The sequence below is a fragment of the Physcomitrium patens genome, chromosome 1 (genome assembly GCF_059467195.1).
Source record: "Physcomitrium patens ecotype Gransden chromosome 1, ASM5946719v1, whole genome shotgun sequence".
Classification (NCBI taxonomy): domain Eukaryota; kingdom Viridiplantae; phylum Streptophyta; class Bryopsida; order Funariales; family Funariaceae; genus Physcomitrium; species Physcomitrium patens.
In genome coordinates, this window is record NC_143410.1 from 8,412,899 (window position 1) to 8,433,247 (window position 20,349).

The window sequence follows — 20,349 nt, forward strand, 5'->3', positions numbered from 1 at the left end:
TTCAACCTCGTCTCAAAAAAAAGACACAAGGTGGATTCTACCCTTCTTTGCTAACAGTTTAGCTGCGAATTTCAGCCTGCACCTCTACGGTTGTAATATAAGTCAACATCCCGCGAGGTATCAAGCGCCGGAACTAAAATCGTTACTTCTTGCGCGAACTTGATAAACTTTGAAATGCTGCGGGAAGAAAACGAATTATTACTCTACAAGCATGAGGAGCTTGGTAACCAAGAGTGAGTTGGTTTGACGGGTACCGAAAACTTGCGCGGTTGAGGGATTTTAAAGGCTGGCAATAACAGTAACGTCGAGGCTGTCAAAATTTATATGGAATCCTTGGAGGCTTCCACAGGGATGGCTATCTAGACTGGAGCGGGGAGATGAGCCTCTTATGGGAATCTGAGCGATACACTATGCTGATATCCTCAGCAATATTTTTGGCATCGAAGGTGGCTCCCAAAATCCCTTTCCTTCCCAAACCAGCGACGTAGAGACCGCGCTCCGCCTTCCAGGTTCCCTGAGAAAGATTTTTCGGAAGCCCATCAGCTGAGAAGAAACCGCTCTCGTCCCTAAGCCATCTGGGGACATTGCTCCTGTACCCTGTGGCCAGCACGATGGCATCGAACTCCTCAAATTGGCCGTTTTCAAACTTGGAGCCAGTAGGTGTGAGATGATCCACGCCCGGGCACACCTTGATGGTGCCGCTCTTGATCTTCGCAAAAGTCCCCACATCCAGAATGGGTGTCTTACCTTGCTTGCATTTGATGGTCATTGGCCCGTCCGTGGGGCGTTTGAAACCATAGCTAGTTATATCACCCAGCACAGCCCGAGTGTACCCCACGAGGAGCAGGTCTGTAAACCACAGCGAAAAAGTCTTCATCATCCTCATTGCCACGGCGAACGTCGACGTGCCGAAAATCTCCCTCGGCAATATGTGCACTGGGCTCCGGACTACGAGGAAAGGCTTCGCATTGAAATTTGCAAGGTCCATGGCAATCTCCATTCCCGAGTTCCCACAGCCTACGACCAGTACTCGCTGCCCCTGGTAATGGGCTCCTGTCCTGTAATTACTGGAGTGCAAGACGGGGCCTTGGAAACTATCCAACCCCTCCATCTTAGGGGTGTAAGCCTCGGAATTCTCCCCAGATGCAACCACCAACCACTGCGCACGAAACTCCAGCATACCTTCGGAATCTAAACCTGAACCGGAAGGTCGCGTCTGAACCTTCCAGTATGAGGAACTGGGATCATACGATGCACAGACAACCTCTGTGTTAAATCTGGCCCTCATGTCGAAATGCTGGAAATAATTCTCCAGGTAGTCGACGAACTGCTTCTTGTTAGGATACAGCGGGTAATCCTCCGGGAAGGAGTAGTAAGGCAGCTCGCAAAACTGTTTCGGGATGTGGAGATGCAAGCGGTCGTAGGCCTTATACTTCCAGAGCGAGGCAATACCATCTGATTTCTCAATGATCAGAGACGGCACTCCTTTCATCTCCAGGCACGCCGCGGCTGCCAACCCCGAGGGTCCGCCGCCCACGATGATGGCCCCCTCCACAACAGTGGGAAGTGGCTTACTCATCAGCAATGAGTCATTCCCCCCCTTGCCCAAATACTCCACACCGGAAGGGTTCCAGGAAGCAAGGTAGGGCGGCATACTGACAGTAGAATGCGCTCACAATGAGACAACGAATCGCTGGTCGCTGTGATGAAAGCCAAATTACATGTTCTCTGCGCAGCGGCGGAACAATCCAGTGGCTCACACGGACCTGTTCCAGAAGAAAACTACACTATGCAGCTGTGGACCCAGCTCACTCCGAACTCCCCACCTCCTCACAGTCCAAATCTCTCGCATACAGCTCTTAGTTCCTAACCGTCATCGTCACCGCTGTGTTGTGAAAGCAGCCGCAGTCAGGGACCCCTATGAGCAACTAGATCTGAGCTCTCTCTCCACCTCCAAGATGCGGGGCTGAGAAGAAGACCCTCTCTGTAAGAGGCGCTGATATAATAACCGAGAAATCGAGGCTGGATGAGGATGGAGAAAGTTTGGACTTACTGGCTGGGTGATGAAGTATTCTCAACGCCCTCATTACGAGCCCGCCGCCAAGCCGACTCAGCCCAAACTTCCTCCGACGCAATCCATCTCGATCCATGGATTTGAGGCTATGTCCTCTGCAGGTACAGCGTAATTCTGGCTTGTTTCCCTCCTCTTCCACTGTCTCAGCTGTGGCTGGCTTTGTGTATTTGTGTTTACTTTTCTTCTCTATTCTTTTTATTTTATTTTTTCCTTCTTGCCCTTCATAACTGAGCTCTTTACGACTTCATTACTGTGCAAGTTTAGCTTGGTCAGCCTCCTACACAACTATCAAAATTGATGCTTTAGCTGTTCTCAGATTTTTTGTTTATATATTTGAGATCAAGCTTAAAACTTCACTTTTTCCCTTAATGATCAATGTATGCATGCCATCACTTCCTCTTCTAATGACCTGATGCATTGCTATATCACACTTGTTAATTGCATCACCCATGGGATTGAACTAGGGCTGTAGTTTCTCCAGTGCTAAAATTTGAGCTTAATGAGTGGCATGCACAGAGCCATCATATGTTGTGTATAATGATTTTGGTTGTGTGCTGGCCCTACACACAAAAGTTGTCCTTGCAAATTAACACCCCATCACTTTATAGCTTCACCTTTCAATGGTTTGTGGTGATTATGCTTTCAAATCCCCTTCATGTATGTTATGTTTGAAAATGTATATTTATGTTGGTTAATTTTATATGCATATACAAAAATATAAATAGAGAGTGAGATATATAATATCAAATTTTTCATTCTCAAGAGTCTATTCGATTAAAGTTGAAGGCTCATGTTGATAAAACTTTAAGATGACCTTCAAAAATATATTAATAAAAAGAATGAACAAATTAGTATTAGCATAAAAATTAGATGAGAATCTGTTTAGTAATTCCAAATGAAAACCAAGTATTTAGAGGATTTTAGATTACTACCTGATCTTTCTAGTTGTAGCGTTGGTCACTAACAATAACTAAGTGGATGAGAACTTCAATCTAGAACAAATAAACCACTCATGCATGCTTTCCTCCTATTCATTGTGCTGATTATTTTGATCTTCAACAAACCTTATCTACAGAACAGATTGTCACTGAGATAGTGGTTGGCACAGTATTCTGAATCATGTCAAACATTCAATCTACATTCTTCTTTCTTCTTCATTATCTTTTTCTCTGTCTTCTTTGTATTTTCTCTTTTGGTTTTTATAGGAGGGATTGACATGAGAGAGGTGGGGCACAATATAGAACAAACAAAGTTCAAAGGTATCAAATAGTGGGTGTGGCATTCCAAGCACAGTGTAACCCCGTCCACTGGTGCCAAGTCATCCCCATAATCATTAGAAGGTTGTGCACTGGAGCAGCACTTTTCTGAGCACCACAACCACACAAAAGTTGGTGCTCAGTGCAAAGGGAGCCTGCACCTGAGAATCCTGAATAAGATGTCTGAAATGAGGCAGTTAGTTACAAGCAGCCATGCCCCAAATTGGGTTGGACAGTCTCATTAACTCAGCCCTGCGGTCATTGGTGGGCCATTAAGCCAATCATGGACAATGGGTTCCATACTGAGATTTGCAACAACAACAAAACCCGGCTGTGGCTAACTTAATCCTGCTTGATCATATCACACCCTTGCTCTCCCTCTCTCATTCCTGGCCTCTTGGGGAAGAAAGAAATCATGAGAAATTAAGAAAGAAGGAGCACTTTGTAAATTCAAAGTAAGTGAAGAAATATCAAACACCATACTGGCAATAGCCACTATCTGGGAGGATGAAAGGGCAGACTGAAAATAGTTCCAACTGAGTAGACACACTGCAAGGAGGTTTATAATTTGTTTTGAACAATAATTGAGAGAACCCACAATGTCTATTTACAATGCTGATTTAAAATGGAGATGGAGTGCAGAGAATGGCTTGGAATTTCTTCAAGTTGCAATATGACCTAAAATGCAGCCAATCATAAACTTGTCTACCCGGCCTATAGTACCATAATTCCAGGTAACAAAAACCTTGAATTTGTGTATCTCTAAAGTTAATATAGAATTGAACCGAAATAAGGAGATAATCATGAACAAGATAAACTCCAACGAGCCATAAAAATATCAACCCTGTGAGAACTTGAGTTGTAATGCAGCCAATCAAAACGCAAGGTTCCCCCCCTGGGCCCCAAACCCTAAACCAAGGCTGGGATTATGCGAATTCCAATAACGTCGTGAGCCCTCTGCACCCAGAGCTACCTTGCCACCTAGTTAGTTCCTCTCTTCTCCGGGGCAGCTCACTGGGTGTTGCCCACAACTGTACACATGGAAAAAAAAACATCCTCCAGATTTTGAGATTCTATTCCGAGGCAGAACGCCGGGGCAAGGAAGGGCCCGAAAAGAGTTAGGGGTCATGCTGAACTTGGCAAAGCAGAGAGCACACCTGATAAGAAAATAAAGATATAAATCATAAAGGGGAAAATATATATATATATATATATATATATCCCCAGGTTTAACTGTATTCATCTATCTTCATGAAGTCTACACAAAACTTGTTTTTTCTGTAAAGGGAAAAGAAGTGGGGAGTATATTCATTTCCAAGATAGAGGATGAGTTTAAGGGAGAAATGAGGTAAGTATTTGATGTAGTATCCTCTTTTTTAGTCCCATTGACCCAACTCATTTCCACTGCAAATAGGTTATCTTCTCCCTTGATGCATTGCAAAGGGTGGGGCAACTCCAGTTTTTTTTTTTTTTTTTTTTTTTTTTTTCGCTACCCTACCGCGTGGAGGGCAGGACCCAAATGTGAGGGCATTAGACATATTCTGCCCAAAATTCTCATGAAGGGACTGTCATATTCTTTTCCAGGACTGGCTTCTCAACAATACACTTGCAACTCCCATGCTACAAATTTAAATAAAACCATATACTAATAGAAGAAGGTAACACTACCAGATTTCATAACTGCTCCCAAGAAGCTGGCACAGATCGTGAATGAAGTGACCCTTTCTTTTGTCTTACATTGACACCTCTGAGGTCATCCTGTTGCATAGGTATTAATATTGCAAAACAACAACCCATCTTATGCCGTAATACTCTTGTTATAAAGTGGGCATACGAGAAAAAAATTAGTGAATATTTTGCAACTAATCTATTAAATTTATTTCCATTTAGTGTATATGTAATTGTGTTGCTGTTTAGGACTTTATTTTGCAACATTTATGAATATATATATTTTAGCTAAAGGCTATTATATATATATATATATATATATATATTCTTTCTTTCTTTCTTTCTTTCTATGATTTTTCTTAAAATTTATAACAAATCCCACTATTTGATAATATTAGCTTTTAGCTATGTATTCTTGTCCTCCTCCAAGACTATTCACTCATTTTCATTGAAATTTGTTCACATTAGGTGATATTGCTTCAATTTTTTTTCTTCAAAGATTTTAGCATCTTTCTTAATTTATATTGCATATGGCAAAGAACATATCATTCTAAGTCTTTGAATTGTTAGTAGGAAGTTCTTTGAAAATAAATTCTATTTTTAGAATAGTACTTTCTATGACTTCTATCTTTGTAGTCTGGTTACTGGTTTGATCAAAATCATTGTAGTCAAATCTTATATATTTTAAGATTAAGAGAATTTTTTAAATCTATACATTATTGATTTAACTATTTGAGGTGAAAAAAATAAGGCATTATTTTGATGAATTATGGTTTTTTTTTTTTTTTTTTTTTTTTTTTCCTTCCGTTTCTAATTTTCAATTGTTAATTCCAAGTTACCATATTTACATATTTATTACTAGAGCTCTTACTTTGAAATAAATAATCCTCTTATCATGTATGAAATTTATAATCTATCTCCATTTTCTATGTAAGTAAAATTTATAGTTATGTAACGATTATAAAAACTTTTTGCCAAACCTTGTTATATATGTCATTTTCTCACTTCCAATAGAATGTTGAGTTTTGAGTGTCTCAAATTCTTCTTTTTCTAAAGTAACATTTAAAACTATACTTCAGTATATATATATATATATATATATATATATATATATATCAAAATAATGATATATAAAATATTTTATTATTTTGAATTATTAATATAGTAACTAAAAAGTTAGAATACAATACATGGATGTATATTGTCCAATCTAATTCTTTGGTTTTGGTGGAGAAATTCCTTCACTTAGTAAAATAATCCAAAAATTAATATAAAAAAGTTATTGAATAGTTTCAAAAATATAAATAAATAAATATATTTAAAAAAATATATACTAAAATAATCTGATTTCAACCAAAAATCATATAAATATTACTTAAATGATAACTTGTCAAATTAGCTCATAAATAAATCTATTAATAATAATTAGTTGATATGAATTATAACTACATTACTTTTATTTTCTAAAATAATTTTAAGTGGAGTCTGTAATGCTCAATTTTTTTATTTTTTATTAATCCACATTATCTTCTATATGTTTACTATGAAGAGCAATAGAAGTAATCCTTCATGTCAAAGAAATCAAGTCTTTTACCTACAAGCAATACATAGACAAGTTATTGTAACTAATGAAGATTGTTTGCTTTTATTGGTGATTGGATTGTTGACTTGTATTTCTAATTTTTGTTTGTCTTTTATACATGGTTCTAACAAAACTTAGATTCATTCAATTATGCATTGCCATCTCTTTTTCTTAGAATGTTTCCTACATTATTTGCCTTAAATATAATAATCTTAAAAATATTACCTAAAATAAATTTGAAAGTAATCTTTATTAGTATTTTATTTGTCTTACAATCTAATGATTTTTTTTTTTGTTAAATATTTCTTTAAAATTAAAATCGAGATTCCATACCTAATACATGCATAATCATATTATTGTCTAATATAGGAAAACCATGTTTTTTTTGTATAATCTCTTCTATATTTGTTTTAAGATAGAAATAATTTTATTTAATATTAATGTAATTATTTTCTACTCCTTGTATTTTGTAAAAAATCTAAAAGAGCTAAAGAAAAAAAATTCTCTTATGAAAGTAACTTTGCCATGAAAACATGCAATAATAATATGGCTACCTATCAATTCAATCTTTATTTTAGTAACTTTATTATTAATATTAAATTCATACAAAATAGTTATTATACATAATTATGCATAACTTCACAAGAAACCTTTTTGTAAGGATTTACCTAAAATGACTTTAGTAACAATATTTTCTCTAATTTTTATTCTTAGAAAATTGAGGCTTATATCAACCATATCATTGTATAGTGACAAGCTTGTAATTGTAGGTGAATTCTAAAGTTGTACTTGTTATCTTTTTTTCTTTTTTTTTTTTTTTTTTGTGACAAATCTCATCTTTTACATATCCTAGAATGCTCCTAGTCTATAATCAAGTACTAAATAATCTCTAACAAACTTTGCATTCTAATTTGTACTCAAGGGCTATACTTCCACTAATGCTCTTTGCAATCAAGTTACTTATTGCATAGTTGTAGCCATGTACATTTTTGAAATTAGTTATGGTGTTTTTTTAAAATTTGGACTTTGATTGAGACAGTTTGGATAGGGGCATATGCTGATCATATGGCAATTGTAATTGTGGGCAGTTTTAGAGGCTGCATGACTAATATTGCAAGGTAGTGAATTATTATAAAAACAAGGGTGTCTGTCTTAATTGGCGAGGAGACCATTTATTATAGAGCTATCTAATGCATTCTAAAGCTAATAGTCATGTATGACTTTTTGAAATCTATATTAATTTAATATTAACATTCTTATATTTATTTTTTTCTTCCTTCTAAAACAAATAAAAGTGCTTCTATCCATCGTCTAATTTTTGAGCAAAGATATTTCTGAAAGCAATAAAATTTTCTACAATAATTTCTTTGTTATCAGTTTTCAACTATCTACTTCTTAAAAACAATTTAGTTAAAGGTGCTACACATGTCTCCTTGCTCTAAGATTTCGTATGCATGTGTTCAACTTGAGAATATCTTTAAAAACAATTCCCAAATTTTTTTGGAGTCTCAAGTAGGAACATAAGTCTCACTATGCCTATTGGGCAATTCCAAATAAACTTTTCTCTCAACTTTAAATGTTATGATCTCCCATATGCAATGACCTCAACACCCTAGATTTGGTAAATTGACCCCAATATAAGTTATAAACAAAATATTGTAGATGGAAGTGTTGAAAATGTTAAAAAGAGAATTGGAAGTCATTTTCTAGAAATGGATGTTCTTTTGGCATCTAAGAGATTAAAAGGCAAGATAACACAAGGAACATTAGGGGTTAAGTGAATCTTACAAAATGAGGCTGAGGGATTAAATCTCTCCCTCACTTCAAGGGGTTCAGCATCCATACCCAGAAATCCACCTCCACGAATGGAGAAAGAAATAAAATTACTGTAAAAAGTGAAATATGAATATGGCAAGAATTAAGTGTAAGAAATGGAACCCTACTGGATTGTCAAGGGAAACACAGTATGAAGGATACAGCTCTCGTGTAAACTACAGTCATTTTTATTTTGTTATATTTTAAAGAAAAATTCCTCCGGTTTGTGCTGCTTAGCATTGGAAAAATTTGGAACAGTAAAGGTCAAGCTCCTTCAAACTTTGGACTGCCACTTGACGATGACAAGTGCCTGGAATGACCACCGTCCCCGTATTCAGTAAAGCCTAATATGGCAAGTTTCATGCAAAATCAGCAGCGAACACCTCACGTCCACGCAGCACAGGTCCCCTTCTCTCAAGGCTCGTTCCTCGAGGTGCCAGCCCACCACCTCCATCCATGTCATCCTATTTATAGTTCAACGCAGGGAAGTGCCGCAATCTGGTTCGGTAGTAGGTCTTAGCGCCCTAGGGCGTTGCCCTCCAGCAGTCCTAGGAGGCAAAGCATACACACATGAATTATTTTTGACCATGAATATGTGGCGTAACCGGCTGCGAGGTGATAAGGGATAATATACAAAACTAACAGTTGGAGCCTTCATTCTCCCACCCTTCCCCAAGCGGCCGTTACCGAAGTGCCAACTGGGTGTTGTAAAAATGGAATGATTTGGAATTCTAGTTTATAAAATAATTAGTCAACTGATTAATTAATTATTTTAAACTGCAGCACCCTGGGGGTATCTTCTCTTCTAAGGGCACACAGGAGGAGATAGAATGGTGATGTCATAACGGATCCCCCCCTCCCTCTCTCATTCCCTCAAATGCAAATATGCCACCTGGATATATATTACTCAATATCTGCATTCAAACATTGTTGGATTGCCACGTCAGCAGATTAGTTGCAAACTATTTGTGGACAGAATGACAAGTGGAGGGTGTTGGAGATGAGAATGAAATATGTCCGTTGATAGACGTGGAAGTGAAAATTCCCACATTCGAATGGATGACAAACTTGCCCTCTTAAAATACCTCCATCCATTGTATGCGAGACTAGCAAAATGTAATGATCAATGGTTTACCTGTATGTCTGTATGTATGTATATATATATATATATATATATATGTGTGTGTGTGTGTGTTGTTATTATTATTAATATTCTTATCTCAATTAAATACATATATATATATATTGTTATTATTATTAATAATATTCTTATCTCAATTGATTTAATTCTTTGATCGTGGTACCTGATAAGATTGCTGGAGATTGGTGCCACCTCACAAGAAGAGAGCAGTAGACACGAGTGCACAGTGATGGATAAATACAAGTGATATGTGTCTAACGCCCAGATAGATAGAAGACAGAAATCCAATATTAAATTATTCTTGTTCTTATCATTCCTCCCCATTCAAAAGGCAACTTATTAGTTCTGAACATGGTTGGTGAGATACATATTATAAAAAGAAGAAAACAAGAAAACAAGAAAGAAAAGCCAAGTAAATTCAGGCCAATTCCCTGACTGCATGTGTCAATGCATGATTGGAAGATACTATATCTAAGGCTAGCATTGAATTGAGTTCTCAAGTACCCTTAAGACTTTATGATAGGATATCATGAATTTTTATTTTTTTTGGTTTCCATTTTAGATTATCTATGGTGACTCCAACTACCATTGTTGTCATTTCTTACCCAATGATTGGAACTCACGAAACAAGGTTAAAATGCCCAACTCATTTGTTTTTTTTTGAAATACTTGCCATCTCATAAGTGGAAAGAAGTTTCCATTATAAAAACTGCTTGAAATTGGCCATAAAATAATGATCAAAAAATTATTGGGTCACCACATTATTATTTGTTTAGATCCATTTCTCTATTGCACAAATCTCTTCCCATTCAATGTCAAGAATAGACTTTCTTCTTCTTGCATTTTTCATATAAGATATTAATAAATTAGAGCATATGTTAGGATATATACATCAAAAAAGATATAATGTATGACTTTGGAATATATATATATATATATATATATATATATCTATTTATATAAAAATATATTTATGGATTAAAAAAATTAGCTATTTTATAGAGTCAAGTAAGATATTATTTAAATAAAATAATTTTAAAATTTAAAATTAACTTACATGGAATTGACATATATGGAAGTAAGAGTGAAGCCTTCTTCACTCTTGTCAACACCTCTCTTGTTATTAGTCTTATTTCAAGAACTTCTAATTTTATTTTCTTTGCAAATAGTTATTTTGATTTAATATCATACCATCATTGAGTAATTATTTACTCTTTCTTAGTGATACAAGAATGTATTAATACTTTATTTTTTTGTTATTTATATCTTTGGTAGTTTGACAAGAGTACTAATTCATTATTCTTCATTTATTTTAGAAGTGAATGGATTATTCTATTTTTTTTTATTGTATTTTGAAGGTTGCAAATTACTTATCTATAATTTAATATTTTTTTATTTTTAAATATTGATTTTTTTTTTATAGAGAATGAATTACTTTTTATTTTATAAATAATTTAATTAAATATTAGAGATTATAGATTATCCTTCTTTAATTTGTCTTGAAGATCTATTAAAGTTGTTTGTTATAAAGATGTAAAACAAATTATGGATGTTATACTTTATGGAAGTGAAAATCAATTTATAACTATTACAGATTGTTATGAGCTTATTAATACTCTTAAAGTAGAAATCCTAGGTAATATCAATATAACTATAAATATACTATTCCTACGTCCATAAAAAAAATCAACAATAAAATTTAAAGTTAATGCTTAGAAGTTGTGTAGTTGAAAGAAGCAAGTAGATGAATCTCACAATTAAATCTAAAAAATCTTGCTTTTATAAGTATAAGTGAAATAAGAATTAATATACTAGAAAATTTTGATAGAACAAGATCAAAATTTTGAGGATTTCTACAACAAGTTAAGTTCTATCTAAGGTTGCTTCTTTTCTAATATCTTAATGGATTTACTAAAATTGGATCATAGGCATAGTTCTATTTAAAAGTAATCTTTTTTGGTTTGCACCTTTGATAGAAAATAATTCACAACTTTATTATAGTTTAAATTTATTCTTAGAAGTGTTTATAACTACAATTGAAAAAAGTAATTGAAAAAGGCTAAAAGAGACCAAATTCCTATCTTTATAATAAAGATTATATTTAGCCACTATATATGCTATTTAATTCTAAAACCTTATTTGTAACATAGATTGGAATGACAAAGCCTTTATTAATCAATTTTGATATGAATTAAAAGATAATATTAAAGACTTATTATTAAAAATGTCATAAGGAAATTCATTGAAAAAATTTACTGCTCAAGCCATTGCATACAAAAATTGACTTTTAGAAAGATGCCAAGAATAAAGTTTTGGCTAAAGAGATCTAAGTGAAGGTATGGCAACAACTCCTAAATTTTTAAAAACTTATTTGACAAGTCCAAAACCTAAGCAAATTAAAATGATTTATTTCAAATATCTAATTGAGTAAGAAAAAACTTAACGTCATCAAAAAAGATTGTGCTTATATTTTGTAGACCCTTAGTACACTATTCAACATTGTTTAAAGAAACAACAGAGTCACAAAATGAAAAAAATGGTTGCCAAAAAAGATGATGTGTCAAAGAACAAGTTTGTATAGCTATAATAAGGATCCTACAGCTAAAATCTTATGCAATATCTAATAAAAGTTCTATTTTTTTTAGATTTATTATTATTATTATTATTATTATTATTATTTATAATTAAAATCAATTTTTGACCAAAAAATTATAAAGTCTTTGCCTTGTTATATTCAAGAGCCTTATCTTACTTTATAGACAAAGTCTTTATTAAAAATAAAAGAAGTCTCTTAATCAAAAAAACTAAGTTCATGTATATAAAAAATATAAATTATTATTTATTGACTTGTAGAAATATTACCTATGAAACTATTTCTTTAGATGTAATACTTAATAGACATAATAGCTTTGTAATATTGATTAATGTTAGAATTCTTTCTAATCCAATTATTTTAGGTTTATGATGGCAAGAGAAGTATAATCCTCAAATAGACTTAATTTCTTGTAATCTTAATTTTTTCCATATTATAATCTTAACTTCTATTATCAAAATAAGTCATGTGTTTAGTAAAATCAAAGACATTAATATATACAAGAATTCTTATGTATATTACAAATAAAAGGTCATCTTTTGCTATTTATGCTCTATATATTTTTAATGGTGGAAAGACTTCAAATTTCATTTCAAGCTAATATTAACATTATTAAGATGTTTTTGAAAATAAAAATAAAAATATTTTTTTAAAAATATTATCTTTATAATTACTTAATTGATTTTTAAGAAGAAATTAGACTACTATTTGGATCAATCTATAGATTATTATAGAACAAGTTGGCTGCACTCAAGAAGTACATTAATAAAAATCTAGCTAAAAACTTCAGATATCTTTTGAGAATATTGAGAGTGTGTTTTTTTTTTTTTTTTTTTTTTTTTTTTTTGTTAAATAGTAATGTCTTTAAAGAATTGTGAGCTAAAATAAACCTCCACAAGTTTGAAGTTTATTCTAGTTTACAATAAGTGAATTAACAATTTCATTCTTAGAAATTTGAGATCTTATTCAAATCTTAATTAATTCTTTCTTTCTTCTAGAATTATTAAGTAATCAACTCTACCTTCTATCATAAATTTACATTTGTAATAGTGAATCATTGACAAGTGCATGCCCAAATAAATTTCCTATCTTAATTTTTAATGGATTTTTTTAATTATATATATATATATATATATATATATATATATATATATATAATTTTTTTAAAGATTTATCTGTTAACAAAAAATCATCTAAGTATAACTAATCATCCATAAATAACTTCTTATCTATAATAATGTTTACATTCATGCTAAATTCCATTCTTGATTTAACTTCATTCTTTAATTGATCCTCATTCAATACAAAAACTTGTCCAAAATCCTATTTCTTTATTTATACCGAGACATATTTGAATAATAATTTCAAATGGTATTTATTTAATTAATAAATTTTTATTTTTATTTTTATTAATTTATTAATTTATTTTAATTCTTATTATTAGAAAGACTCACAATCCTTAGCTATGACCACTTTGATGGAGATGTTATCCTACAACATGTTGTTTTCATCAGGAATGCATCGAGCACCTAACTGTGGAAGGTGAGATTGTTTTTCACAAGTAGTCAAGAAATCCTAATAGGTTTTGCCCATACAAGAAGAATATAATCTGAATTTCAATTCAAAAGTGCTTAAAATACTCTTCTTAGTAGCCTTAACCATACATAAATCCCAATTACCTTATTACTTTCATATTTAAGCATTGTAGATTTTTCTTATAAGCCCCAATCTTAATCAGTGAGCTTTAACAAGCTATAACATCGAATCCGACGGTCCACTTGATGTGGAATTTTTCATGCAATTGTCAATGTAAGTCTTTTATATGCTCAAAAAGTTTTAGTCCAATTCAACTTACAAATTGTGAGAAAACCTCCAAAAATTACACTAATGTCACTCGGCTACCAATTTGAAAAGTGAAGCAAAAATCATAGCAATGATTTCTCCCTTTTCAACCATTAACTTTCTTTCAAAATTGGTGCATAGCTTGATCTTCGAGTCCTTCAATACCATGCTAATTTTCACCTTAATCCAACTGATAGATCTTTAGATATCATAGAAACTCTACCCAACCTCCAATTGCTACCTTTTGAAACTCTCTTGTGCTAAAAACTAGATATCTCTAAACCATGTCGTTAGATTATCACAAAATTTTGTATACACTTAGCACACCTAATAATCCAAATAGCATCAAGTTTTCAATTGTAGATGTCACACCAATTGCACAAACTAGCCAAAATTACTAGCCCTAATTATATTATATAAAATCCAAATCTTTGATACAAACCTTGACTTTGAACAACAATTGCTAAGTCTTCCAAAACTCTTTCAAAAAAATTCTTAAGTATCTAAAAATAACTTCAAGCTAGCTCTTGAATCCTAATCTCCAATCTTCAAATGACCCCCTAACTTGCCCTCGACAGTCATTTTAGTGACTAGAGCTCTGATTTCGACCATGTCTCACAAATGGTCGACCCCTGGGTATCAATCTAACTTATCCTAAGGATTTTTTAGTCCAATTCTATCCTTAATTTGACTCTAGTATCAACCATACCAATAATTTACCTCTTCTACTATGATTTTATTAATTTATGGTCTTTCTAAGGTAGTAGAAGAGTCTCTACAACCTAGAAGGTAAAATTACTAATTAACCTTCAACCTACTAACTATTAAGATAAGAAAATAATCTAAGAGGATTTTATAAAAGCCATGTTTGGATACTTCAAATTATAATTTAACTAAGATAATTAGATATTAATTAGAAATTCAATTTTAATTATAGTTTTACTATATAGTCGTATTACATTATGACATCTTCCCCTTCTTAACTTGCACATCCTTCGGCATGTGTTAAATGAACCATATGTCATAATTGACATCACACCATTTTTTCATTTTCTTTGTTAAATATTTTATTTCTATTTGCACCATCCTCTTCGAAATAATTATCTTCTTTAAAAGTAATGATATCTTCAAAATGATCTTCCTTATTGATTTCTCTATCTCGTCTTTTAAAAATCTTCACTTGCTTCTCAGCAATAGGTATTTTGAACTTGGTACTATCTAACTCCCATAATGAATATGTGACATTATCATACACCATTACTACCACATGTGGTTCAAACCAACATTTTGAAAACTTCTTCAAAGTACTATGTTGGTTATCGAGACTGCTATCATAAACAAGTATCCAATCACCTTCTTAAATTGCTGTAGGCTTCAATCAATGTTGCTTGTCAAATCTAGTCTTATTTCCTAACCTTGCTTTTTGTAACTTTTTTAATGCCAGTTCGACATCTTTCAATCTTTGTTGAAGTTGCTGAATTCTAATAGCTAACAATTCTTCCCTTGTCAATCCATCTTCCTATGGTAGTATACTCCAAGTTAGCATATTTTCTTCAATTAACATAATTGGTTTTTCACCTATCATAAGTTCCACTGGCATATATCTTGTCACCGAACTATGTGTTATTCAATCAATCCATAATGCATAAGGTAAAAGTCGAGGCTATTCTCTCACTCTTCCATTGCAAGCTTTAACTAAGGCTTATATTATTGGTGGATGCCCACGTTCACTCTTTGCATTTCCTTCTAGATTATAAGCAATAGTTCATGATAATTTAATCCCACATCTCTTAAAAAAATCACAAGCTTCATGTGCATCCAATTCTCCTCGATCTGCAGTGATCTTTCGTACACATCTATTGCGACAAATAACTTTCTCAAGTAAAAACCTACAAATTTCTTCTGTAAACTTTGTTCTTAGTGCCATGTCTTCTACTTGGTTTGGTAAATCTTCATGAACCAAAACTAAATATCTCATTTGCTATAGTTCCATCCGATAATAATCAAATCCACAATCCATTTAAAATAAATAGCAAAAGGATATGTTGGATGTAATCCATCTCAATGTCATATATTTGAATACATTTGACAAGTTATACAAGATTCTATAAACTTAGTTACATCTTGATACATATTCTTTCAACATTATTATTCCTTTATTTTAGCAAAAGTAGTCCAAATTCTTCTACGTTCCGCCTATAGACTCTCATGAAACTTCCTAAGTAGTCTTTGTTGATCTTCCTTGGTACCTACTACTCGTCTTTGCATTCCAATTCCTTTCTTTGGTCTTTTCTATAAAAACCCTCTTTGAAGCAAAAATCCATAAGTTTTTTTTTATTTGATTAAATATTTTTATTGATCAATTTTCTTGTTTAGTCAAGATTTTAAAATAAAGACTAATTTTTGGTAATTTTTCTTCATAAAGCTCTTCAAAAAATATCTTGTCTTTCTTATTAAGATTTGATATTCAATAGAATTATGTTAAAAAATCATCAATATCTTCAACCATCTCATCTTCTCCTTCATATACTGCTTGAGATAACATATCTGCTATCGGATTATATTTTTTCATAACATGCCTAAATTCTGGATTTAGTGATTTGATATAAGCAATCCATCTCAACATCGCAATATTTGGTGTTGTACAATTGGTAACCATTCTAAGTAAAGACAAACAATCTATTTTAATTACCACCATAGCTCCAATCAAATAATCCTTTTCAACTTTCATAGTTGAAACAATTCTTCATAGTTCTCTTTTTACCTGTAAATATGCACATTGGCGAATACTTAAAACTTTAGCTCCAAATTGTACTGCAAATTTGTGTCTATTCTAGTCATCTTGACCTACAGCCCATCCAATGGCAATCAGACTAGTATCCACAGTAAAAATCACTGATCTATTGCACTTATAATCAACCTTTCTCAATATTGGAGGCAATATCAATAATTTCTTCAATCTTTGCACTGCTTTAACATGATTTTCTTCCCATTTAAATCGATAGCGTTTGTATAATAGTTCATACAATAGATCCATTATGTGAGCATAATGAAGAATCTAAATACAATAAAATATACATGCACCTAAAAACCTACAAACCTCTGTTAAAGAACTACAGTCCTCTTTCATTCTCCCAATTGCATCAACCTTAGTCAAATCTAGTTTTCTTCCATAAAATCCACATAAATGTCCAACAATCACAACATCTTGTACTCCAAATGTAGATTTTGTACCCGTTAATGTAAGATGAACTTCTCCAAGCCGAGTCAATATTTTTTTTACAATCTTATATATGATCAGCAACATACTTGCAACACCCCCTCTTATCTAAAATTTCATCCTTGTCTTCTTCTTTGCACCCCTTAATAGGAACATCGTCTAGAAAAGGCATAGTCTTCTTCGGAATAAAATCTCTCAATACCTTATTCATCCCATTCATCATATGTGTAATTGAGTTGGTTGCACCTTGAAAAAGAGTACACATTCTAACTAATCCAAGTGGTGTCTTCATCATTGTCATATCTCTACTTCTTTCTGCAAGTTGAAATTAGTCATAGCCCGAATACAAATCACCTATTGAATAGATTGCCTTTTTTGTAAACACCTCAGCAAATTCATCTACTATAGGCACAATTCTTCCATTCCTAATAGTTATTACTTTCTTTGGTTGCATATCTTGAATAAAACGTAATGATCAATTTTTTTTTAGGCACTGTAAACCATCAACTAGAATATGGTACAAAAGAGGGCTCCAAAATCTTCATCTTCATCTTTTCTTTTAATATGGACTAAATTAGAAATTTTTTATATGGAAAAAATATTAATAAATTAATTTTACTTAAAACAATAATTATATACATTGTGAATAAAAGAAGGTATGAATATTTTGGAGCATTTAAATATTTTTAATAGAATTATGTGTAAGCTAGAAAGCATTGAGGTTAAGATTAAAGATGAAGATAAATCTTTAATTTCATTAACATTGCTTCCTTTATTATATGAATTTTTCATCACTACTTTATTATATGTCAAAGATATAATATAATTAAAAAATATTACAACAACTTTGTTATCAAATGAATTGAAAAAAAACCAATTAATAAAATTAGACATCTAAAGGCCTTAACATGTTTAGAATAGCTTTACAAATAAAAGAAACAATAGAAAAAAATTGAAATCTAAATCTAGATTAAAGTTTGTGAAATCAAAAGGTTATTATTACCATGAAAAAATAAGACATTTCAAGAGGAATTATTACAAATGAAAGGAAGATCAGAAGAAAGACCAAGGTCAATCTTTAAAATAGATAAATATATATTTTTTGATAGAAAATAAGATTTTTTCTTTCAATAATCAGAACTATTGATAATTATAGTGATATATGGATCTTTGATTATGGATTCTTTTATCATAAGTTTTCACACAAAGACAAGTTCAAAGGCTACAAATCTTATTATCATAGAATTATATGAATAGAAAATAATGTGGCTTACAAGAAAATTAGAATAGATATAATTTGAATCAAGGTATTTGATAGTATTTTGAGAACTTTATGAAATATCAAAGATGTATCTAAATTAGAGAAAATTTTCATTTCTCTAGCTACACTTGATTCTAATAGGTGTAGGTATAATACAAAAAGTCAAATTATTAAAATCATAAAAGAAGCCTCAGTAGTCATAAAAGGACAAAAGTGTAAAAATTTGCATTGGTTGGAAGAAGATACATTTATATATAGAGCTGCAATTGTCTTTACAAAGGAAAGAAAGATTGATTCTATTCATCTATGGCATTTTTGATTGAATCATATGAATGAGTGAGGTCTCACAAAGCTCAATAAGCAACATTTATATGAGAGAGTCAACACTTATACGCTTGATTTTTGTAAGCATTGTATATTTGATAAGTAATAAAAAGTTAATTTTAGTATGTTTGTACCTAATACTAAAGAGATATTTAATTAAATAAATTCAAATATTTAAAAAATTATACCAATTATTTTAAAGTTAGGAGTATTTATTTTTTCTCTTTTATAGATGATTTCTTCAAAAAAAATATGGGTGTTTATAATGAAACAAATGAAACTTGTGTGAATTTTTTAAGCAATGAAAAATTGTAATTGAAAAATAAATATAATTAAAGATAAAATGCCCAAGATTATATAATAGTAGAGAATAAAAGTCTAAAGAATATAAACACTTTATAAGAAGTATAGGATAGTATGTCACTTTACTACATTAGATACACATAAGTGGGTATCAATTCCTAATTTTTTAAGATATTTTTTTCTACAAATAATTCTTAATTTTTTTTGAAGTTTTCTATATTATTATTATTTTTTAATTTAATTTTTTTTTATCTTATTTATGGCTATAAAAAATAAATTGAAGCCTTTTTTACAAAAAATATTAAGACTAAATGCTTTTATTACTTCTTCATATTTTGCTATTATAATTTTTATATAAGTTATTTTATAATATAATTATTAATTTTTTCTTTTATCATATAGTCATATTACAATATAACATTTACCTTCTTTAAACATGTACATCTTTTCATATGTGCTAAATAATGTAAATTTTATTCTTAAATTTGTACCATATTTTTTATATCTTTATCTAAATATTTTTGATTATTTTCATTATTTAAATCAAAATTATCTTTTTTTCTTGAAAGATTTATAACTTCAATAAGATCTTTTATATTGATTTTTGTATATCTTTGTTTGATTATCTTTACTTGCTTCTTAGCAATTGATATTGTTAACTTTGTTTTATATAGTTCTTGTAGTAAATAGGTTGTAATATCATAAATGAATGTTATCACATATGGTTCAAACCAATGCTTAAAAAACTTTCTTAAAGTATTATATTCATTTTTCAAGCTACTATCATAGATCAAAATTCAATCATCTTTTTTAATTGCTTTAGATCTCAATTAATATTATTTATGAAATTAAGCCTTATTTCACAACCTTATCTTTTAAAACCTTTCTAATGCTATTTACACATCTTTTGATCTTTACTAAAGTTGTTGAATCTTAATAGTTAAAAGCTCTTTTTTTATCAATCTATCTTCTTATGATAACACACTTCATTTTGATACTTTTTCTTCAATTAGTGTAATAAGTTTTTGACATGTTGTAAATTTAATATACATATACCTTATTATTGAATCATGAGTTGTTCAATCAATCCAAAATATAAATGGTAAAAGTCAAGACCATTCTCTCATCTTTTCATTATAAATTATAAATAATATTTTTATAATTGATAGATGATCATATTCACTTTTTGTATTTCTTTTTGGATTATAAGTAATTAGTCAAAAACTTCTTAATTAATTAGTCTAAATCTTCTTATGTCTTGAAATTGTCA

General features: G+C 31.2%; 1 protein-coding gene across 1 annotated transcript; it reads right to left on the reverse strand.

The window, feature by feature from the left end:
• Positions 1–355: 355 nt before the first annotated feature.
• Positions 356–2,150, reverse strand: LOC112280920 (putative indole-3-pyruvate monooxygenase YUCCA5). The gene is made up of 3 exons (XM_090252938.1): positions 2,054–2,150; positions 1,767–1,866; positions 356–1,655 (listed from the first exon to the last, which is right to left on the reverse strand). The coding sequence occupies exons 1-3, from the start codon at positions 2,148–2,150 to the stop codon at positions 356–358; spliced, it is 1,497 nt and encodes a 498-aa protein (XP_090109064.1).
• Between the last annotated feature and the right edge of the window lie 18,199 nt (positions 2,151–20,349).